The sequence below is a fragment of the Eupeodes corollae genome, chromosome 2 (assembly GCF_945859685.1).
Source record: "Eupeodes corollae chromosome 2, idEupCoro1.1, whole genome shotgun sequence".
Classification (NCBI taxonomy): domain Eukaryota; kingdom Metazoa; phylum Arthropoda; class Insecta; order Diptera; family Syrphidae; genus Eupeodes; species Eupeodes corollae.
In genome coordinates this window covers 141,805,129-141,830,266 of record NC_079148.1, presented here as the reverse complement: position 1 = coordinate 141,830,266, position 25,138 = coordinate 141,805,129, and the positions used below count along the sequence as shown (strand labels likewise).

Below are 25,138 nucleotides of genomic sequence, written 5' to 3'. Positions count from 1 at the left end.
TAAATGTTGTGTGTGAACGATTTTCAGGTTTTCGAAAACTGTTTGCCGAAGACTCGGTTTTGGGTTTGGTGTGAAAAGATTATTACAATGCAAATACTTTGGATTTATTTTAGGAATATTTCGATAAATCTCTTATCAAAATTCTGGATTTAATTTGGATACAGTTTGTTTATTCCTTGAACTCAGCCCTTTGTCGAGTCCCTGAACGCATCCTTGTTCTAACCAAAAGCCAATTCACAAACCACTCTACCTTCCAACAAATAACTATTTCTCTCCCTTTCACACCATATCTACCCATCACTCTCTCTCTAAAAACACAAAAATAACTCCAACCAACTTCACACCAATCGTTTAGCGTTTCATATCCAAAAATCAAAATGGTCGCCTGTTTTGTTAATAGTTCTGTGTGAGAAAACTTTTTCCTCTTCAAAATAAATTGCATTTTCTTTCGCAAAAACAATTCAAAAACATTAAATAATCAATTCCACATCAAGTGCAACAAAGTGAAAGTGTTAATTTAATCAATTTATGTGCCAAAAACTCAAGTGTTCCATCTGGAAAAAAAGTATCAATTAAAACAGCGATCCTACGTGCAGGAGAAAGAAAAGAAAAAATAAAATAAAAAAAGAAAAGAAAAAACAACCAACAAAAGAAAATATAAAATGAGAAATAAAAATGAATAAGAATTTTTTTGTTTGTCAAGTGCTGCTACTTTAAGCGGGCCAGAGAAGCGAGATTTAAGTCTCAGGAGTCTGCTGGATAATTATTATATTGTTCAAGTTTTAAAAAAAAAAATGTTTTCCTTCCTTCCGATGGAAAATTTGTGATATTCGAAAATTAAAAACAAAAAAAAAATCAACTGCAAGTGGATAAAGGGAACTACGCCACTGCCAACAGCTTCAGCTATAGCTACAGCACCGTCACCCCCAACTCTACGCCACTAGAAGCACGACGAGGAGAAGAAGCAGAAGAAGAAGGAACAACAAGGAAGAGAGGAGTCTCGGCCGCCCCCTTTTTTGTGCGCCTATCAAACAAATCAATCATCGCCTTTTCATCGTCATCTTCATCGTCGTTGTAGTTGTCGTTTCGTCTTGCTCTTTCTCGCGTTCTTTGCACTCGCCTTCGTCGTCGTTTTCTTCGTCACATTCACGTTTACGTCGTCGTCCGTCGCCCTCGCCTTTTTTTGTTTAATTTTTTTCCTTTTTTTTATTCTTTTTGTTGTTTTATTTAACAATTTGCAAGGAAGCGCATTTCAATTTTCAAACTTCCTTTTGTGATTCTACCTTCCCCCTCCCTCTCTGATGAGTGCCGTTTCGAGCATCCAGCGGACTACTTAACAAAAAGATTAATGGTAATTTATTTTCTATTTTTTTATATTTTCTTTTCGATTAAATCTAAAAAGTCTATTTTGTATTTCTTAAAAAAAATACAAAACTTAATTGAAAACAATCAAATTAATTTTAAGTTGAGTTAGAATTAGAAGTCGTCTTAAGTGCTCTTGTTTGTAATGCTAATTGTTCTGGTCAAACGAAAAAAAAGAAAAATTAGTATTTCAAGTGAGAAGAGGCAAATTAACGAAGAGGGGTTCAAGGGGGCCAAAACATGATAATCGGTGCTAATTTATCTGCAAAGTCAAACAAACTGAAACTCAAACTAATAATAAATAGGCAGCTAGTTGCTGTTGTGAATCTACAAATAGAGAGAGAGAGAAAAAGAAAGAGAGATGAGTGCCTGACTGCCTGCCTGCCTGCCTTGCCTATGCCTAATAACAATAAACAAATTTTTATTTTTCAGAGTCGTCGATTTCGATGTCGGTCGGTTCTGTCGGTGGAACTAAAAAGAAAAATCAAAATCATTGCACTTATCTTTCAAGTGTGTGCTAAATAACACAACAACAACAACACACCATACGACGAGCGACCGACTGACGATAGGAATGAGTTTTTTTATTTGTACCTATTACCGCGTTTACAAGGAGAATTGAATCCGAATTGAATCAGGATTTAGCGCCGTATAGACCTGGATCGGATCGAAATAGGATTACTCAATCCGATCCCACTGAAAGAGGTGAATCGAATCGAAAATTTGTTTGTAAACCTGAATCGAGGAATCGAGTTATTGGTGTGTGAAGTCTTGCTTGTGTGCGTGCGATAAGTTTTTTCCATCTTGCGTGTTCTAAGCAAAAATACTCCATTTAAATGGAGTATTTTTGGTTCTAAGCTGAATTTAATTTGGCGGTCGTCTTTGTGTTGAGAGCATTGTTATAAAATGTGAAAGTTATTCACGTAGCAGTACGCACACAAATACAACCCAATTGTCATTTCGATTCCATTTGAATTCGATTCCTCGATTCAGTGCCACCATATACCTGGATCGAAATCTCAATTCGATTCGATTCGATTCCTCGATCTCCTCTTGTAACCAGGGTATATGTAGATTGTAGAAGAAGAAGCAAAGACGACGCACGGCACGGTGCGGTGGCCGTTGGTGCTGTGGTGTAGTATGGTGTGGTGTGGTGTGTGAGGCTTCAAGGGGTAGGTTAGGTGGAGTGGTGCAGAAAGTTGGCTGGCTGCTGAGTCGGTCGATCTGAGAGTATCATTAGGTAGGCATCGCGCAATCTTGCTTCTTTCTACTGCTGCTGCTGCAGGTACACTTGTAGTACAATTGTAAAAAATCATATTGAACCAAAGCCACCACCACCATCATCAGTACTACCGACCGCCACCATCATTCAAGTTGAACAATGTAGATAGCAACTAGAGAGGCAGTAGTCAGAAGTCAATTATAAATTAAATCATACAAAAAAATATGTGCCGTTTAATAATTTTGTTTTGTATTATTATTAAAATAATCAACTAATTGTTTGAGTTAATTTTTATGGGGGTTGTAGGGTTATATGGAAAATTCGTGGGAGGAATACAATAAGGTGGGTAGGGTACCTACATTCTCTTTCGCAAAGGTCCTCAAAATTAATGCAAAAATGTAAGAGAAGAAGTCAGGGGAATAAGTAGGTTTTTTTATTGGAGAATTTTGCATAATTTCTTAAAGATAACTTTTCATAAGTAGGTGTAAGAAGTGCTAAAATTGTTATCAGGATCTTATCGTACTTAAGGTTAATGATTAGAAGTCAGAAAATTCAAATTTAGTATGCATACCATATTGTTTATGCTTTGGGATTATTTCATTGCTATAAACCTGAGAAAATTAAAGGTTTCAAAAAGTTTAGATAAGCTATTTCTTGGACGGTCTTATATTTTTTCAACTCAGTATTAGTTTTGATTTTTTAACTGTTCTTACAAATTTGACAAACCACTAGATCTTATACATGAAGTGGTATTTGTCGCACTTAGCTGAAGTCAAACAAATATCGACAAAATAGCTTTATTAACTTTGTGATGTGAAAGACTTAATTTGGTACTATGAATGCAGTTGTCAGTTGCCTTCTGTTAAACAATTAGCTTTTAAGCCTTTTAATAAATTTACAACAACAAAATGACTTCAATATCCTACACTACACTTTTTTTATTTATGTTTCAATTTTCTGTATGCATTTCCTTTATTTTCTATAACAGCTGGACACCACAGGGGCTTTGCATAGAATTTTAATGCTATTGACATAAAACAATGGACCTCAAATTCCCACAGATCTTAAATATAGATCAGAGTTCTTTATTGTAGCTTGGATTTCCAAACCAACCTAAGTCTGGCGACCGTGGCTCTTATACTTACCACGCGTTGTTTATCTGTCGTCTCATCTTCCAGTGTTTTAAGATAAAGATCATTATGCTAGATGCCACATGGTAAATAATTTGTAGATACCTTCTTAAGTATGCCCATGAATCTTCTCCACAAAACATTAACATCCCAAACCTTTTTAATTGTTAAAACCATTTCGTGGTATATTCCGTGGTATATTTTTGACCACAACTGTACAAAAATATTTTCTGACTTTACTGGGTAGATACCCGAACATTCTTTTGATAAATAAAATGACAATGCAGACTTCTAAGTGCAGAAATATCTTTGGGATAGTAACAGTAAAGTTTTTTGTAATTAAATTGTATTGTTTCATTTATTTTAATACTTCCAACTACCTTACTTTTTAGGCCCCTTGTGGATACTCTAAAGCCATCAAATCTGAACATAAATTGGGCAGCTATTAATTTGTATTTAGTCAACTAAGGTTGACGTTATTAACTTTCAATTTTTACCTGAGTTGATCCACTTTCCTCAACTCCAAAAATAAGTAAAAGTTTTTTAATGCCTATTTCAAAATGAATATACGAGGGGCGTTCAATATATTCTCGGTATCGATATGAAGGAAAATGCGAATTTAATTTAAATTGTTTTTATTTTTCAATATAATCTCCCCTAACATCAATGCATTTGTTACATCTTGAGATAAGCTTTTTTAAACCCTCAAAAAAATAAGTTTCCTCTTTCCCTGCAAAATACCCATTTATTGCCGACTTGAGTTCCTCATCATCCGAAAATCTTTTTCAAAGAAGACATTTTTTCAAATCCGGAAACAGGAAGTAATCACTAGGGGCAAGGTCTGGACTATAGGGCGGATGTTGAATTTCTTCAAAACCACAATCTCGCACAGCAGCCTTGGAAACTCGCGCCGTGTGAACAGGAGCGTTGTCATGAAGAAGCAACACACCCGCTGCGAGTTTACCCCGTCTTTTCTTTTAAATTTCCTCCAGCAAATTATGCAAAGTGGAAGCGTAGGATTTGGCGTTGATGGTTTCACCTTTTTTTTGTACTCAATGAGTAAGATTCCCTTTGAGTCCCAAAAAACTGTGGGCATGAGCTTCCCGGCAGCCGGAGTGACTTTGAACTTCTTCGGGGGGTCTGTTTCTTTTTTATGTCACTGCATGGACTCTTGTTTGCTTTCAGGGTCATAGTGGTGAACCCATGTTTCGTCCCCAGTAAAAATCCGATGCATAACACCGTCCGCGTTTTCACTACACATCTCCAAAAGCTCTCTACAGCATGCGATTCTCACTTTTTTCTGAGGCGCTGTGAGCATTCGTGGCACCCACCTTGCACTGACCTTTGAAAGGTTAAGATGGTCATGAAGGATGGTGTGAATGGTACCAGTCGAAAGCTTGGTGATCTCTGCCATCATTTTCACCTTTATTCGGGCATCCTCGAGAACAAGTTTTTCGACTTCTTTGATGCTTTCTCCCGTACAAGCACTATCCGGGGCGCCGGAGCTAGGGTCGTCTTCAATGCTCTCTCTTGAACTCACTCGACCACTTTTGCACAGTTGATAATGAAGGTGCGGAACCCTGGTAAACTGCCACCATTTCTTCATGAATAGTTTTTTGACTTTTTCCTTGCTTAGTGAGAAATTTAATTACAGCGCGATGCTCAATTTCTACCATCATCGTCTCAGTTGCCATTATGGTTCTGTTTAAATAGAGATTTAACGGTAAATAATAATCACATTTATATGAAATTTTACATGAATGCACTAAAATAATAGTATTACTTGATAAATAAGTCAATTTATATATATAACCACAGCTTCACCCCGATACCGAGAATATATTGAACGCCCCTCGTAGCTATCAAACAAACGTTTGTGAAACCCAAATCTCAGTTACATTTAAGCCAGAAACAGTTTAAAACAGTTACATCAGCGTCAAGAGCTTACAGTGCGTTGTGTAAGAAATATTTTTGTTCTACATTGAAAAAAAAACTTTATAAAGGACAAATTCAATGTTCAGTCGAAGTAAATGAGTAGGTTTGCACTCATATAAAATTCTAAGACGAATTAAAAATAATTTAAGCCTTTTTAAGCCAAAGCGTATTTATGTCGATAATTTCTAGTTTTCAACTAATTCTGTTGTTTTGTGCATACAGTGTGAAATTAGTAACAAACGCTCTAAATTGTATTGATAAAAGCCATCTATGAACGAGTTTCGTCAAACTCGTCACAAAGGGTGCAGTACAAGAGAAACTGTTTGAGAAATTCAAAATAGTATAAAAATAAAATGTAGTGCTTGAAAAAAAATACCAGTAAAGCAAATAATATATAAATAAAGGGTGTCCCAAAATTAACGCAAGATTTGAATTTGCCTCCATTTGTGCAGTGAAGTGTTGGCAACCCTGAATAAAGCAATTTGACAGCTAACAGTATAGGGTTATTAAAAATGGAGCGTTACACGATAGAACAACGTGTCTTCATAATTAAAGAATATTTCATAAATAGTGAAAGCTTGGCGGGTGCAGTTCGAAAATTTCATACAAAATATGGTTGGAATAGTGTTTTAACTTCGTCAACTGTGAAGAAATTAATTGAAAAATTCATGGAGACTGGATCCGTTGGAGACGCCAAACACACTGGTCGTCCAAAAACAAGCCGTTCAAATGTGAATGTCGAAGCAGTGCGTGAGAATGTTGCTGACAATCCAGGAACCTCAATTCGACGTCGTGGACAAGAATTGCAAATTTCAAGAACCTCTCTACAGCGTATTTGAAAATGATGCTGGTCAAGCAGTGACTGTTACTGGTACTCGATATCGCGACATGATTACACAGTTCTTTCTGCCAAAATTTGATGATATTGATGTGTCCAATATGTGGTTTCAACAAGACGGTGCCACATGTCATACAGCCCGTGAAACAATTCAATTACTGCGTGAGACATTTCCAGGTCGTGTACTCTCTCGTTTCGGTGATCAAAATTGGCCTCCTAGATCGTGTGATTTAACACCATTAGACTTCTTTTTAGGGGGTTATTTGAAATCACAAGTCTATGTCAACAAGCCCACAACCACCCGTGCATTAAAGGAGGAGATTCAACGCTGCATCAACGAAATTCAGCCACATTTATGCAGAATGGTCATGGAAAATTTCAACAAAAGAGTGCGCTTGTGCATGCAAAGCCGTGGAGGCCATTTGTCCGATGTGTTATTCCATACATAACCCTATCCTATGTACTTTACGAGTCAATAAAAATATAACTATCAAAAGACTAAAAACGTCGTTTTCTATTTAATTCAAATCTTGCGTTAATTTTGGGACATTAATGACAATGTGCATTTTTCGATTTTATGAAATAACAAGTACTTATAAGTTGAGAAAACGGTTTGGATCAAATATGGCACACCATGCAGAAATATACGTTATTTATACCGAGATAATAGAATTCAGATATGGACCCTCATCGGTTTTACGGAGGTATCCATACTTCTATACAAAATTTTCCCGACAACAGCAGTGATGAAGATTCTTCATATGATGAGCACTAGGTAAACAGATGCAAAAATCTTCCGCCTCATATTCCTGTGTCTGATGTATCCGATTGGGAATTAGAAGACACTTATCCCAAATGGCACCTCCCTCGAACAGAAGTGCGAGAGCTGAAAAAACCCAGAAGCGGGATGGGTTTTTGGAAAAAGGTGATAACGAAACCGCATTCACAGGTGATACGATACGCCAATACAATTCTGCAAGTACTTGTTTATAGACGAAATGTTCAAATAAATAGAACAAAAAACAATCAGATACTCCTGTGAAAAACTTTCCGAAAAAATTGCCCATATAACAGCAATGGAAATTGAACAGTTTGTTGGAATATGCCTTTACATGTCCATTGTACAGATACACCAACAACTAGGCTTTTTTGGAATAAAAGCCTAGGTTACCCAAAAATTAACTCTGTGGTGGCATGTAACCGGTGCGAAGAAATAAAAATGTTCATACATTTTAACACCAACTCGACGCAAATACCCACAGCACAACCAGGACATGATCTCCTTCATAAAATAAGTCCATAAAATAAGTCCATTCTTGGATCAAACAATCAAAAGCAGATCATCTATGCGGCAATACAACCCAAAAAAAAAACAGGTGGGAATATCAAAATTTTGTTCTCAGTGGTAGCTTTGAACTTTATACTTGAGCCCAAGGACATGTATAGTTGTACACCGATTTGCCAAAAATTAGTACATTCAGTGACGTTGTTGTTCGACTGCCGAGAAAAATTCCCGACGGATTCGACTACAAATTATTCTTTGACAACTGGTACACGTCCTTACCGCTGTTTACTTATCTGACAAAGAAAGCGTTTTCACCGCTAGGAACCATAAAAGCCAATCGGATTCCTGGTTATAAAGTTCCTACCGAAAAAGAAGAGGTGCAACAGTGGAAAAACTGGCGACAATTGATAACCTGGATATTTCTGTGGTAACATGGTTTGACAACAGAATTGTGAACCTTGCTTCGACATATGTGGGCAGCAAACCGTCTTCTGAAGTCCAACGCTTCAACAAAAAAGGAAAATTGCTACCAAACTGTATCATGTCCAAAGGCAGTCATGACATATAATCGGCATATGGATGGAGTCGATCTTTTGCTCTTTTTGGATACTATAGAATACAAATTAGATCAAACAAATTTAACCACAGAATATTCTTCCACATGATGGACATGACAGACATGAATGCGTGGCTATTGTACAGACGAACGTTAAATGGTTCTGAAGCGTGTCATTGGAGAATAATCTACAATTGAATAAATTGAATGGACCTGTTGCCAAACATTCGATTAGATCAATTAGATCACCTTCCTGTTTTGACCACAAGACAGCGGTTTAAGGTTCCAGACTGCCATGGAAGATCTTATGTGGAATGCCGAAAATGCAAAGTAAATCTTTGATTGAGTGAGAAAAGAGACTGTTTCACAATATTCCATACTACATAATTTTTTGAATAAGTAGTTGATTTCATTTATTGAAAATTTGTTTTATACTTTTGTGCGCAAAATCGCAAAATTTTGTACTTTTTTCGAAAAAAAATCTAAATACCTAAAACACGTGTTTTTTTAATTATAATCAATCATGAAAAAATCATGCAGTAAGGGATTAAAACCATTTTATTTAAACAAATTATTGTTATGGAAAGACTGCGCTAATTAAGCTCTGTGATGACTGAAGGTTTTACCACTTTAGTAGTCCGTAGGAGCGAACGTTTTCAACATTATCCCTCGTTACTTAAAATTAAACTCTTTGGCTTTTGGAAACGATTTTTTAGCTTAATTAACACCTAATGGCGGCAACAATAACAAATAGGCCTATCGTTTTATTCTCATCAGAACAAAATAAAACATCCTTCCTAATGATACTTAAAATACTAATGTTTCTTAGAAAACAAGAAAACACAAACTTAGACGAATTACTAGGTTAAAAACTCATCCGTTGCTACAACGGTAGTGCACATTTAAAAATCAAAAATAAAAACCTATTTTAGATACGATGTACTGACAAAAGTATGTTCTCGGAATCTCAAGTAATCTTGATTTAAATAAAATTTTAAGGGAAGCCAGTTGGCTTATTTCGATATGAATTAATGATATTTACGTTCACAACTTTCACATTTTGCTGACAGCATTAAAAGCAAACAAAGCAAAGATTGCAAAAATTGTATTTTAAGAAATATAATAAGGTACATAATATCGCACCCATAGAATGAAAGTGACCTAACTCAAAAAATGCAACTTGTGGGAAATGACCAAAAAGTCTTCAACAAAGTGTAGTTGTGAGTAATTTTAATTGTATTTCCCACATAATTTGGCAAATAATTAACTTTCATTCAAATATGTATGTGAGAAATACAATCAAAATTACTCAAAATTACACTTTTTTGAAGACTTTTAGTTCATATCCCACAAGTTGCAATTTTTGAGTTGGGTCACTTTCATTCTATGGGTGCGATATATGAGACAATATAAACATAAATATTTGAAGCATATTTAGACAACTGTTGAAATACCTTTACTGAAAGAAGTTTAGTTCAACTTTCTAGGTGATGGATACCTATATACTAAAAAACGTTACTCAAATCTTAAAAAAATTGTTCTTGTTTTATATCTCTGGCGTTGAGAGGACTTGACAAGACTAATATACAGTAACTAACATATTCGATGGAATGAGTTTCACTATTTCGATTTTTGTCATATTAAGATTAATACTATGTTTGCATACTTTTGAAAAACAATATTTTATTAGTTCAAAACGTAAGAAATAACATTAAATGGGTTTAGATATAAATAAAACATTAAAAATTAAAAAAAATAAACAAAAGAAAGAATTTGGAATTCGATCAGTTTTGTGAGTTTATAAAATATGGAAAATCTAAGGCAATTCAATGAGAGTTGTAAGTCACTAGGGCCTTGTTCTCAACGGACTGTTGCGCCACCCAATTTATTTATTTATTTATTTAAGGCAATTCAATATTTTGTATGCCCTCCTTTTGCAGCTAAAACGGAGTTGGAATCGGCTAGGGTGATATCTATCATTTTTCTGATAGTCAAATTGACCATCATTTTCATTCCGTCTGTGTAAAATGATTCAACTTAATTCGATTGAAAAATTTCCGATTCAAATTATCAAAATTCTTTGTTGCCTTGGTGAAATTTTAAATTGATTCTTATAAAATATCTAAATAAAAGTTTCAAATTGGCTGATTTGGATTAAAATTCTTACTTTTCTTGCTTTATTCGAATGTCGTTAACTTTGTCGGTCACAGGAATGTGTTTTTTTTTAAGAAACAAAGTAAACTAAGAAAATTTTCCAATCGTTTGTGTAAGCGTCTGGTAGCTCTACAGCTTTTATCCTATCATTCTTCTATGCTAATATGTTGCCACTCAGTTTCCACTCTTTGGCATACTTCATCCATAGATCTAGCGCAATGGTCCCAAGATGAAAGCCTGCGTTTAAGGATCCCCCAAAGATGTTCAATGGGGTTTAGATTCGGGGACTGGGGTGGCCAGTCTAAAACATTGACTCTGAGTTTGAAGCCAATTGCGAGTGATTCTTGCAGTCTGCTTCGCATCATTGTTGTTGTAAGACAATGTCCGAAAGTCCCTTACCCCATTTTTTGACCGATAAGACAAGGCTATCATTCAATATTTGAATGTAGGATTGTGCTGTCATTCGACCATCTACCTTAGAGCACATTCCAACCCATATAATCGCCCCCCAAATTTCACCGTTTCTTTTACCAAACGTTTTGATAGAGGTTCTTTGGGCTTTTTCCAAACCCATCCTCTGCCATTGGAACCCAGACCATTGATTTTAGTTTCGTCGGACTACACGACATTTTTCCAGTCCGTTATGGTGTAGTTTCTATATTTATTTTTTGTAAAATGCAAACACAGCTTTCAGTGGCGATTCGTCAGTAAGTGTTTTCTTTTTTTTGCTCGTCCTTTCAATCCGGCTTGTCTTAGAACTCTTTTAACTGTTTCTGGGCTGACATCAACTCCCTTAGTTTATTCGAGATTTCTCTATGCGTATTATGTTTCTCCAATAGTTTTTTTTAATACTTTCCTTTAAAAACCGAAACCGGCTTATTTCTTTCATTTTTAACCTTTATTATTTTTTATAAAAAAAAATAAATATTTCAAAAAAGATCCAAAGGAAAAATGAACACGGACAAAAATACTACAGCTTACTTACTTACCTTTAATTTTTTATCAGTTTCACAATTTTTTGTATTAAAATACTGTACAACTTCCTCAATGTCCTTGTATTTGGTAACGGTATTTTCGATTATCAGCTTGTTTACCTCTAGCAAATCATGTGTAAAATATTTTTGCTGTGTCATATAGTAAATTTTTGTGAAACGTTTTAAGAGAATGTGGCTCACATTCGATCGAAAATGTGAGTTACTGTAAATAGACAGTATACACACTACATATGTATAAAAGGCTGTGAACTCAGATGTCACGTTTAACAAAATCAAGAATTAGAATTTTTTAATTTATCTAAAACCAATTTTTGACTATTTTATTATAGACCACATTAAATATTGTCAGCTTAACATCTCGAATTCTACCTAGAAGAGGTAACGTGACTTTAGAATAACTCAAAAATAAATTATTAAACTACGTTTCCGGCTACTGATTTTCACATGAAAGAAGATTGATATTCGATAAATTCTCCTTTGTAAATCGTCATTTTGTTGGATGTTTAACTCTTTAAGAATAAAATATTTGCTTAGTTTTTGGAGGCTGTTCGTTTCTATATCGAGGTGAAATTTATTTTCCTCAGGCGACACTTCAGCTTTTAAAATTTCGTGAAAACAAAAATGTAGTCGGCAAAAATCTTTTCGTCCTCTTGAATAATCTAATTTAAAAAAAAAAAAAGAATCAATTATTCTAAAAATGTCTATGACGTCATTTTATTTAACTAAACAAAGCATTACATCCAACTATTTAAAAATATTTTGTAAAAATGTCTAACTATTAAAAAACCTAATAAATTTGACATTAATCTAAATCAAAAAACAAATTCCCATAACTGGTTGGTCAAGTCTTTTAACTAACATCAGTTTGACCTAATAGACAAGATTTTAATTTAGGTTGTTCAACAGATGCGTATAGAACAAGTCACATTTCTTATCTAACAAAGCAACTAAAAATGCAACGCACAAGTTAAACATAAGCCTGTGGGGAGACGCTTTGTTTACAAATGACCTTCGAAAAATGCAATTTAATGGTTCTATTTGAAAAAGAAAAATGTACATTTATAACTGCAACATAAAAGAATGTCTATTAACAATAGAGTATTAAATAAAATCAACAATCTGTTCATATTTTCACATTTACAACAACCCAATTGCTCTGCCCATACAATCGAATACCCCTTTTTATTTAAATTGCATTTATTTCCATCAACACACATTTCTGTTACTGTCGGAAAATTTTATTAGTCTTATTTCACTCGGAATTATTTAACCTATGAAAAGAAAAAGTAGTGTTTCTATTTAATCGAATGTCAAAAGGAAAACAGACAAATGGGGTGGATTGGTGGATTTGTTAAAAGGAATTGATGATATTAATGTTATGACATGGTATCGTTATTCGTTACGCTCGGTTCGGGGTGAATAATAATTATAACATGCCTGCCCCCATAGTGATATGCCACCCTAGATAGAAATGTTGAAACATGCTGAAAGAGAATCATTGTATGGTCGTTTTTCTTTTCTTCTAGGTACCTATAACGATTTTCTTCTATAAAGGGCTCAACAAAAATGCCTCTGTGCTTGAGTGGTCGCGTCGTCAGATATGTCTATCAATTTATTTGTAATTAAAACACTTTGTGTGTTTTTTATTATTATTATTTTTAGTATATTAATTTATTGACTGCTAAAGTATACACAATGTATTGGCTGTGTGGCCATGTACCGACATACATATGTGGAGGGAAGAGGTAAACGAAAGGCGGAAAGATATGATCCCCACTTGTAGTGGAAATCATAAATGTTTATTGTCCTAATAAAATGAGTAATCTATTTGATTTTGAAATTGTTATGTTTGTTTTTTGTGTTTGCTTCAAAGAAGAACAGAAAGTTTACGTTAGTAGGTATTTTCTTATAGATTTTTGTTTAGCTAGTTTGCAATTCGATTTAACGATCAAAGTAATTTATATGTATGTTTATAATTTCGTAGAATCTATCGATTAATAAAAAAATATACACTATAGGTATCTGAGTGTGTCATTAAATTATTTAATTTTCTTTTAAATAAATTAAAATGCTTCTTTGCTTTTTTTTGTGTGGTTTTAAGTAATTATTGTGTATAGATGAAATCGATTTGAAATGAATATTAAATCGAATGAAATAAAGAACCTGCCTACCTACAATTTTGACTTGGTACCTAATTTCTAAATAAGTATGAAGTCATTTAACTTCGATGCTTACACTGCGAGTCATCAGGTTAGCACGCCTTGTCGCGTAAGTAGTTTGATAAAATTAAAAAGTATTTTTCTAACATTTTTTGATATTGTTTAATAATTTTTTGATTGAAATAACTCAAGCAGATCCAATCAAAATTTGGGCATAAGTTTTTAACATATCCTCTATTCGATTCCATTAGTAGCACTAACATACACAATTGAATTTTGTATTTGAAAACTCAAATCCAAACATTGTCATAAACCACCAGCCAATAACATGTTAAGGTCAAATTGAATTAACGAAAGAAGAAGTTTTAGAAGAACTTTCGTCTTTGGATGACAATAAAAAACATTACAGTGATGAAATTGCTCTTATGTTCTTAAAATTCTGCAGATGTGGACTTTCTAGACCTCTTTTAAAATTATTTAATTTATGGCTCAGTCTTGGTCAGTTCTTAGATACTTTTTTTTATAATTAGCAAACACTAAAAGGGATTTTTATACCTTTAATATGCCAAAGACACAGTGTTAGCATTAGCAAAAGAGGGAAGGGTTGGATAGGAGGTGTCGGTGTATATTGGTTTTAAATTTCTGAACATTGCAATAACAGGGAAAGATAGAGCGTGGCAAGGCGTTCCACATTCGCGTAGTAAGGCTAAAAAAAAGAATCTCTGTACTTCATAGTACGGCCGAAGTTGGGCTCAAGGGTAAACTGATGGGCATTCCTAGAAGCGCGGGTATTACGGTTAAATTGTTTAAGGGGAGGAATGCAACTGTTTATTTCACTAGAGCATAGTCCGTTAAAATAACTGTAAAAAAGGGTGAGGCAAGAAACCTTGCGTCGATGTTCGAGTGATGTAAACGAGTTGATGATGTTAATGTCACCAATCATTTTAAAAGCTCTTTTTTGAATACTGTCCAAGAGGCTTAAATAAGTTACTGGAGCACCAGCCCAGAGATGAGAGTTATATTCAAGTTTCGGACGTATATAGGTTTTGTAGATTGTAGCCAGATCAGACGGAGAGAAAAATTTCTTGCAACGTCTCAAAAAACCTAGACATCTTGCGGCATTTTTGGCAACATCGCGTATGTGATCGCTCCACAAAAGGTGGTTACTGATGCACATTCCGAGGATGTCAATATTTTCCGTTTCGTTGATGCAAGTGCCACTCATAGATAGTGGCAAAGACGGTTTATCTCGCTTTAACGATGCAAGACAGCATTAGGTTTTCGAAGCATTAAATTCCACACGATTTTTTATTCCCCATTGTACAATGCTGTGTAGGTCGGAATTTAATGAGCTAATCATATTTTGCCGTTGCAGTTCCACATCCGAAGAGGAGGGTTGTGAGTCTGGAAACGAATATGAAAAGCTAAGAGTGCTATCGTCAGCGCAACAATGCATTGGATTAGAAGTTGCAGACAGGAGATCATTTATAAAAATGAGGAAAAGGGTCGGAGACAAAACGGAGCCCTGGGGCACAAAAGCGTTCATTTTATGAGTTTCAGACTTGAATCCGTCCAAAACAACTTGTATTGAACGGTTCGAAAGAAAATTTCTAATCCAACGAAGAAGGGATTCGTCGATACCAAAAGGACGCATTTTCGATAAGAGAGCAAGATGCCAGACTTTATCAAATGCCTTTGAAATATCAAGTGCAATAATCTTACTTTCTCCAAAACGATGTAAAGATCTGTTCCACTGTTCGGTGAGATGAACCATGAGATCACCAGTGGACCTATTGCTACGAAAGCCGTATTGCCGGTCATTAAGAAGCTTCCGTTCCTCAAGATATTTCTTAAGCTGATAATTAATCAGCGTTTCCATCACCTTAGAAAGAAGGGACGTTAGTGCTATCGGTCGGTAATTTGTGGGAGAAGAAGATTCGCCTTTTTTTGGAATTGGCTGAACAAATGCAGTTTTCCTACTACTCGGAACGAGCCCAGAAGAATAGGATGGATGGAAAGCTTACGCAGTGGTTTTGCTAGAGTGGAAGAACACCTATTCATAATAATAGCGGGGATGCCATCTGGGCCAGCGGATTTATGAATGTTGAGATCTTTAAGAACTCTCGCCACAGTTCGAGTACGAAGAAAGATTGGTCCCATAGAATCATTTACGCGTTCAAGAACTGGGGGAGTCATGACACTATCTGGTAAGGTGGAATTTTCGGCGAACTGCCTTGCAAATAAGTTGGCTTTATCAATAGAGCTAACTAAAGGAGTGTCATTGACAACAAGCGTAGGAACCGAGGAAGAGGAAGAATTCCTCATGTTTTTTACAGATGACCAAAATTTCTTACTGCCTTTGGGACATTGCAGTATTTTTCGACGTAATTTTTGGTCATGTAAAAATTTGGTCCTTCGAATATAGGCGTTGCAGGCCTTCCTGGCTTGCTTAAACTTTTTCCGGTTTTCCTCAGTTGGGTTGGCTTTAAAACACTGGAAGCTCACCTCTTACTCCTTGATAACTTTTTTGCAGCTCGAATCGAACCATGATTTAACCTTGGGTTTAATACTTTTTACCCTATTTGGGATAAACGTTTCCATTCCCAAATGAATCATACTAGAAATCATATCTGCACTGGAGTCTACGTCGCTACCGAGGAAGCATAGCGACCAGTTAAAGATCCTGAAGAAATTATTGAGACCGTCCCAGTTGGCTTTCTTGTACTGCCAAACGGTTCTCTTTGGAGCTCTTTCTTTAACTGATCCGCATATATGCAGTAAGCATTAATAGAATAGAAGCTGTGCAGCGCAAATTCACAAGATATGCTCTACGTAAATTGAACTGGGTAGATAATATTATGCCCTCCTATAACCAGAGGTGCTTACTTTTAGGCTTGAAAACCCTTCAAATCAGAAGGAAACAGTGTTTTGTTCTTTTAGCCAGAGATGTTATATGTTACCATATAGATTGTTCTATGCTGCTTGCACTTTCATGTTCATGTTCCTTCAAGACCTTTCAGAGAAAGAAATATCTTTTTTGTATGCACTAAATATGGAAAAAGTGATCCCATATCTCGTTATTGTGTTTTTTTTAACTCTGTTTACGATGTAAGTATCTTACAATGGAGTAGAGTTAAGTTTAAAAATGCTTTGAATGAAAATCTTTAATGAGGCTTTCTATTTTCTTTATTATTTTACTATTTATTTAAGATGTACATATGTATATGCAGGTATTTATATTTTTTTGTATATAAAGATTATAATTAAGTGTGTTGTTCTAAAAGAGATTGTACTCAATAGATGGAATAAAGACAATGTTGCCAAAAATGCAGCTAGAAATTTGGGTTTCCCCTCTGATCTGACTGTTAAATTTAACTCGTATTTACATCCAAAGCTTGAGTAAATTTCTCATCTAGTGCTACTTCATAAGTTTCTTGGATAGTACTTAACGAAGAGCGTTTAAATTGCTTAAGCAACTTCGTAAAGTTATTTTCTAACACTTTTTATCATTATTTTAGCGAATTATGCTCTAGCAAAATATCCTGTCCTTCCTTCAAACAATCAATAACAGCGTCTCCAGGTATGCTCATCAGAATACTCTCAAGCCCAATTTGTGTCGTACTCTCAAGTAAAGATATTCGTTCTTCTGCCGTACTACCCGAATGTGGAATGCTTTACCATACTCTGTCCCTGCCATTAATTGCAATATGGTACAATACAAAGCTAATGAGCAGCGAAGGTGTATATTATTTTCCTAGTGCCCTTATATTCGTTCTTCTGCCGTACTACCCGAATGTGGAATGCTTTACCATACTCTGTCCCTGCCATTAATTGCAATATGGTACAATACAAAGCTAATGAGCAGCGAAGGTGTATATTATTTTCCTAGTGCCCTTATTGAGTCTTAAAAACGACAACTTAGTTCTTATCTAACATATTTAACTTTCCTCAAAAAATTTCACAGTATATCAATCCTTGCTTATCGAAAACGATGACTAGCTTAGTTTTCGTATGTATTGAAATATTTGTTTTACATCCCCTCACGTTTTTAATTATATTAATGTCTTAACCACTTGAGCAGTGTGAATTTGAGCATTGCAATGTTGAATGATACCAAACAAAGAACACACTGCGGTTCACCTTTTAAAAACCATAGAAGCAGTAGTTGTGGAAGCCTAAATTACTTTTTTCGAAGAATAATACAACGTTGGGCCAATCAGAATGCCAGAGTATGTGGGTTTGGTTCTAATCGCATTCTAATAATAAATAAGCTTTTTTAAACTTCATAATTTCGCATGATCTTTGAACTCGAATTATTGATTTTTCTTCTAATAACTCTTAATATAGTTATCTTTGGAAAATATTTGTGCTTAGCTTTACACTTTTTTGTCGAATGTTAAAAAGAAAACAAAATCCAATTCAATGAATCTCTCTATTCCATAATCTAAAAAGTACCTCCATATTAAAAGCAAATAACTATAAACTTATCTAATGATACGCAGTGTTAGTATAGCAAAAAAAATTTCCCGAAACCTTGAAACATTAATTTGCGTAATTTCCTGGAAGCTTGGAATTTACGGTTTGTTTTCCACTTAATTGTTTTCGTTCCAAAAGTACCGGTAAACTTGATGCATCTGTTATTAGGCACTAAAATTAACAACTTCGCTGATTTTTGTTCTTCATAGTTAACATGACAGAAATGTATGTATTTTTAACAATATTTTTTTTTATTGTTAGTAACACAAAATTTTGGAAAAACAGTTTTATTTACAAATATTACATAAACTTTAAGAAGTCTCTGACCCAAAAGCTTTCAAAATCTGCGACATTTCTAATTTTTGTCTTGAATTTTGTTTATTATTTAAGATCAAGTTTAAGATTTCGAAATTTTGATTTGTTAAAAGATTTTATTTCTACTTTTTTTGTTTTATTTATAATATCAGTTTAAAAAATCTTATTTTATTTAATTTTTATTTTTTCTATCTCTTGCAGAACATAATTTTGAAATCAAGAAAGGGCAATAAAAGGCTTAACACTGGACGTGAAAAGTGTTTTTAAAGGGTAATGGCGGCCTCCACTCAAGGAGAAATACGAGTGGGTCCCGGCCACCAGGTAAACGATGTCTATGTACGTACATAACTCACAAAATTCACGGTAACAAATTCTGATTCAAATTCGAAATTTTTCCCTTAAATTTTAACTTTTTTTTTGCAATAATACAAATATTTTCTATCATATTTTTGTTAAATTTAGTGACAAAAATTTATAGTTTTTAAAATACAATGCTTATATTTGCTATTTTTACGCATTATAAGGAGAAAATAGTTAAATAATAAAAACATCTGCAGTCTAAATTAAAAACAAAGTAATTAAAACTATACATTTATCTATACAAACATCTTAAAATTCAGATTTCTTTTAGATAAATTTATAACATTAAAATGAAATTATACAAACAAAATATTAATGTAGATTGCAGAAGTTCTTAGACTTCTTAAAAGTAATTTTTTTTGTTTGTATGTTTCCCTAATTTGGTTTAATTTGAAAACAATTGGCTTTTTATTAAGAACAAAAAAAATGCAACTATAGACAATTTTGTGATAATGTTACAAATATATTCAGTTTGAATCATGCATATTTATACTTATTTAATTAAATACCATATATTTAAAAGTAGGTACATAAATGTGATAAATTTTGTATTGTAAATAATACCTTATTAACATTTTATTGGACTTTAATATTTTGTAGATTATATTTAAAGTTTTGGTTTTGTTTCGCTTTAAATTAATGTTTTTTTTTACTAGTGGTCAATTCGTAGTTAATTTACAATTATAGAAGACAGCAGGCCATTGACTTAGTTAACTGATAGTAATTTGAATTCAGCCCGTATAATGGTATGGCCATTCAATTCTTGACATACTTTCATATTGCAAAAATACAAAACCTATTCCAGGACGAATATTTAATATTTAAGTCAAAATCCAGTATAATCAGTAAATGTTATGTCGATAGTTTTTTTTTAATTAGATGTTTGCTCTTATATTATGTTTAAAGTAGAAATCTGACATTTGTGTCTCTTAGAATTCTCTAAGTAGTCTCTACGCACACTGTATTTATAAACAAAATTAAGTTACCTGAGCTCCCGTGTTCAGTTCAAACAAACCATAGAGTTTAAATGAAGCAATTATCAAAGTATTTAGCTTGAAGTATATTTTTAAAAGGAAAGAAAACACCACTCCAAAGATTGACAAGTTACGCAATTTAAAAACATTTTTTAAGGCTCTGCTAAATTAAAAATCTACCCATAAAGATAGGTTAGGTAAATGAGCAAATGAGCTTACAACTCATGTAGTTATCGCCACACTTAAATCAATGTGGATCCTGGAAAGTCTTCTAGTTCTTCAAGGTTATTGAAGAAGTATTTATCTTGCAATTTATACCTTGCTTGTTAGTGTCGTAGGAAGTTAGAAGTATCTTTATGCTTTTTCTCGTCGCTCCATTTTTTGCATAAATCATCCGTATCGAGTTGCATTTTCTTCCTGTGTTGTCTCAACAGATTGTGCCCCATTCTTATGCTCACAAGCAATTCTTGATATTTTTGTGCAAGTTTATAAAAACCGATTGGCACCGATTTTTTCTATTATGGCCATAATTTAATTGTTTGTATTATGCCTTTAAAAACCATTATTAATAAATTTTTGGCGTTAGGAAACATGCCTGGTTTATAAATACGACTGTGAATGCCTAAGCAATGCATGTTGAGAGCTTCATGAACCACGCCCATAGCAATTAAGTGGCTTTTTCAGCCATTAGATGAACATTTGTTTTGTTCATCAAAAAAGTGATGGATAACAAAAGTTTATATCTTTTTTTTATTTCCTCTTTTGAAAACACAAATAAATGGTCAATAACCCGTACCAGACAGAATTTCATTGAGACTTAAATAAAACACTTGTTTGATAGGAAGGACTTTTCTAACATTGGTGGCCCCTAAGTTACAGCTATCACTGGTTTTGACCAAACATTGGAATTTTGTTTAAAGGTCGTTGAAAGTGATTATTACACAATTCTGTCATTGAGAAAATCCTGATTTAAAAATACCGGAACATTTATTCTGACAATAATTTAATCCTTGGAATAATATTAAATTGAAAAAACAAATCAGGAGAACGATGCGTTAAGAAGTTTAGCTTCTCTTGAAACTTAAAATATTTTATATTTTTTAATACACATAGAAATATTAGAAGGCAACTAGAAAGATTTTTCAGGTGTCGTTAATTGCAAACCTTTGTACTTTCTAAAAGTTATCAGTTTGTACAGAAAGTAAATACAAAAAACCTTACAAGGAATCTTTCTTTACTAAAATTAAAATTAAATTATATAAAAATGTGCAAAATCCCAAAGCAAAGAGTTTTTACATGATCAGCCGATATTTTGACAGAAATACACTTGACTTGATGTTAGGGGGGATTTTTTGACTGACTTTCAGTCACCTTACAATAAAGTTGGTACAATTTGAAAGCAATTTTTTGGCCACTCCCCAAACAGTTAATAAGAAACCTACCTTACCTTCAATTTCGTTATTTGTTTGTAACATGTCCAATAAAATATTTGCTATGTTTAGCAAAAATATATCTCCAAGATTTCTGGGAAATCCCCAAGTAAGATAGGTAGAGCAGGGTCTTTTCTTCTTTTTTGAATAAATGAGAAATCTTTCTATTTCTATTCTTCAAATTTTTACTCCCAAATATGAGGAATATGCGAGACATTTTGTTTAGATTTCTTAGAATTCGGTGATCCTTGAGATCTAAAAAAAAAACACTAAACGGGCGTTTAGTTTTCATAAAACAAACAAGATGATGAATGTGGTTAATTTCAATTAAAGTAAACCAAATATCCACAGCATCAACCTACAACTTTTCAATACTATCATTTAAATTGAAAACATATTTTACAGGCTATTCACTTTTATCGTTACAATCTTAAGACTTGTTTTTTTTCTTTTGTGAAAGCAAAGCTTATAGAATAAATTTATTATTTACTCAGTCAGACATTTTAATTTTAACGTTTATTAACGATTAGCCCTGCATGCATGATTCACTGAGAGATTTCACTGCCTCAATGTAAATAGGCAATTTAAAATAAAAAAAAAGCAAAAGCAAAACCCTCCTACACTCATTAATCATTCATCATGCATTATTATATAAGAAAAATAAAAGAATACCATTGTGTATAATATGTACTTAAATGGCAATCTAAAAAACGTATATATATATATTTCCAACTACCATCCGAAAAGAATTTTTAAACTAATCAATTGCTATTTTATAAACCAAAAACCTTAAAACCAAAACACAAAAACCAAAAAAAAACGCTCTTCTGATGGGATGAAAACACAGGCAAAACTGCCCGATTATAATCCAATTTCAAGTTTTCCCGTTGATAAAGAAATCGATGAGCGTGAATTAGAAGAACCACGATGGAGTCCTGGAATAGTTGCCGATGGAGATTTAATAATGTTTGTACGTGCAGCACGTTCCATGGCAGCATTTCAAGGTAAAAACATTCATCCATTATGATTAAAAATAATATTAAAGTAATAACAAATTAAATGTTATGTTAAGTATGACATGGTAAGCGATTGTCTATAACAACAACAACTACATCAACAATTATTATTGTATTTATGTTAATAATAATAGCTAAACTATGTATTTGTTTATTTATTAAATTATTCATATTATTTTAATTATTTCTTCACAGGCATGTGTGATGGAGGTTTAGAAGATGGTTGTTTAGCAGCAAGTCGTGATGATACTACAATTAATGCACTAGACGTTGTAAGTACTCAATTGTAACTTCTTCAATTTGTTGTTATGCTTAGTTTCTTTTAATTGGATGTTTCTATTAAAAACCCTGGCAGTCAAGTTGATTAATAATGATAGATTTACATATTGAGTGTTTGAACTGAAAAGGAAACAATTTAATTTCGTTCTTTTTTTTTAATATTATATACGAACGATTAGAGGGCTTTTACTGACGACAGTCTCTTTTCACAATAAAGAAAGAATTCAATTAATTTCGGTAGAATGGAAGCAAACTTATTTCTTACGAAACTCAAGCTCACTTCTTGACGAGACGTGTTCTTTGTAAGTTATTCTCTTGTGTTGATTTAGTTTCATCAAATTGGGTGCTCCTTGGTTTTCTGAAGATGATCTTATTCATCTTTCATTTAATTTTAATCAAAACAGTTCTCTTAAAAACATAAATCTGTCCTCCCTCGAAGTACGTGAAATTCAGTCAAAAATGCAGGGTTTAAGATTCTTGAGGACTTTCCTATATGTATATCGTCATTTGCGCAATTTCACAGAGTGCCTTATTGGAACTCGTCTTATACCTTTGGCTTTGACAATCTAAATCCATTTTTTTAATCATGCTTTTAAGATACTCGCTTATTTAACACTTGTTTTTAACACAATAATAAAGGCTACATACTAATTTCAATAGCTTATAGCAGCGCAAACACTAAGTTGCAACCAATTACCAAAAGCCCTCGAACAAATTATGAAAACAAAATATATAGGTAGCCTCCAGAAAACTCTATTTTATCTTTTAAACAATTACATTTTTGAACATGTTATAGGGCCTGGTGCGGCAGAGCAGACTGACGAGTTTTGATGGGCTATAAATAACGAACAGTAAAACTTAGAGAAAACATTTTTTTTATTTAAATCAGTATTCATTCCTATTTTTAAAAAATAGTTTTTGAAAATTATATCTGACGATCAGCATTCATAACTATTGTGGACGATCTCTGAAGCTTTCACATGATTTTCGGCACATTTCGACTGGGATGACCTCGATTCGATCCGTGGTGATTTTCTGTTTAATTTCTTCTATGGTATGTGAGCGATGTCTGAAAACCTTATCCTTAAGGTAGCCCCAAGGGAAAAAATCACATATGCTTAAATCTGGGGACCGTGCTGGCCAGCCCACGGAACATTTGTCGTAAGGCAGCAAGTGAAATTCGAGCTGTGTGCGCTTTAGCTCCGTCTTGCTCTTTAGCCATTTCCTCCAACCTTGATAAGTTTCCAACATCACATCAGCGGACATGACAGTGACGGTCCTGTTCTCGTCCTGAAAAAAGTAGGGGCCGATCACCCCAAATTGGGACACAGCACACCACACGGTCACTTTAGGAGAGTGGAGTGGTCTAATGGAGCTGCCCAGTATCTAAATTTTTTTTTATTTATAGTTCCAGAAAAATGAAAGTTCATATCGGAGGAATTTTGCAGAAGAATTTTCTTTTTTTGCGGTTCGTGAAGAATTCTTCTCAAAAACGGTCTGAGATTCCCAAAGCTACCGCGTGTTTCAGGGCTGAGCGTCTTGGTGACTGCTCAATTGACTCTCTAACCAACTACACATTTTCAGGGGTTCTTACCGTTCTGGGTGCTCCGTGTACAAGTCTACTTAGGGTACTTTCAGTTTCTTCTTAAAGCCGTATCCACAATTTGATAGTGTTTGCAGAAGAAACAGATTCAGCCCGTTCAATACGGAAGTGTATACGAAAAGCCCTTTGTGTAGCGATCACGATGAACACCTGTCCAGACAATGATTACGAATAAAAACGGCCTAAATAAGGCCTAATTTTAACTTATCACAGGCTAATGACCTCATTAAACTCGTCAGTCGGCTCTGCCGCACCCTGTATTACAACAATACTCTTGGAAGTTATCAAAATGGCAAAAAAAGCTTTCCATCCCAACAAAATTTCCTTTCTCGTTCTTCTCGACTATTCAAACTACCACTTGACTCCTTCTAACATCAAAAACTTACCAGTTTTCTCCACACGCCATTAGACTTGTTTCTTCGTATCTCTCCATAGGCGTCAGACTGTTGGATTGGGAAATAGAACTTCAAACTTTTTATTCATATCCGACGGGGTTCCACAAGATTTAATTTTAGGGCCAATACTTTTTTCGATTTATGTAAGCGAACTACCAAAAGCATTTGCACCATAAACACATTTTTGCTGATGATCTTCAATTAATGGATAATTGAGATGTTGACTTGATTGATGATTGTGTTGCCAGGAGCAACGACTATCTTTTCTCAATTGGAAATTGGCCCATTATTTGTAGACACGTTGTTTTCTCGACATGTAGAGAAGTCAAATAACTTATTCAGTTGTGTCAATAGGACCCTAAGACAACATTAAACAAGTTGTTTGAAAAGCTTCTGAAGATCTTCTATTGCTGTGGCATTCGAGAATGTGTATTCCCATAAGTACATGAAAAATGTGAATAAAATCTGCTGTCATCCACATTCTTCCTTATGGGTGCAAACTTTGTTTTAAGCTCAATAGCAACAATGTAACAGGCTACATTTTTGGATAGGTCGATGTACCCATTTTTTAGCATAAATAGTATCTCCTTAGAAAACTTGTAAGATTATAAATACTTTCCAACCTTCTTTAGTTTTTAATCTCAAGACGTTTGA

The 25,138-nt window shown here is 34.0% G+C and overlaps 1 protein-coding gene across 10 annotated transcripts in view; it reads left to right on the top strand.

Moving 5' to 3' along the window:
- The first annotated feature begins 336 nt into the window (after positions 1 to 336).
- Positions 337 to 25,138, top strand: part of LOC129948206 (arginine-glutamic acid dipeptide repeats protein) — a 45,523-nt gene continuing 20,721 nt past the window's right edge. For 8 of the 10 annotated variants that reach the window (XM_056059107.1, XM_056059103.1, XM_056059104.1 and 5 more), the window contains exons 1-4: positions 337 to 1,351; positions 18,629 to 18,763; positions 22,039 to 22,195; positions 22,403 to 22,479. In XM_056059107.1, the coding sequence (XP_055915082.1) occupies positions 18,701 to 18,763; positions 22,039 to 22,195; positions 22,403 to 22,479 (297 nt within the window). In that variant the 5' untranslated portion in view covers positions 337 to 1,351; positions 18,629 to 18,700. The remainder of the gene's footprint in view (positions 1,352 to 18,628; positions 18,764 to 22,038; positions 22,196 to 22,402; positions 22,480 to 25,138) is intronic. The other 2 variants (XM_056059106.1, XM_056059101.1) reach the window with 1 other exon arrangement.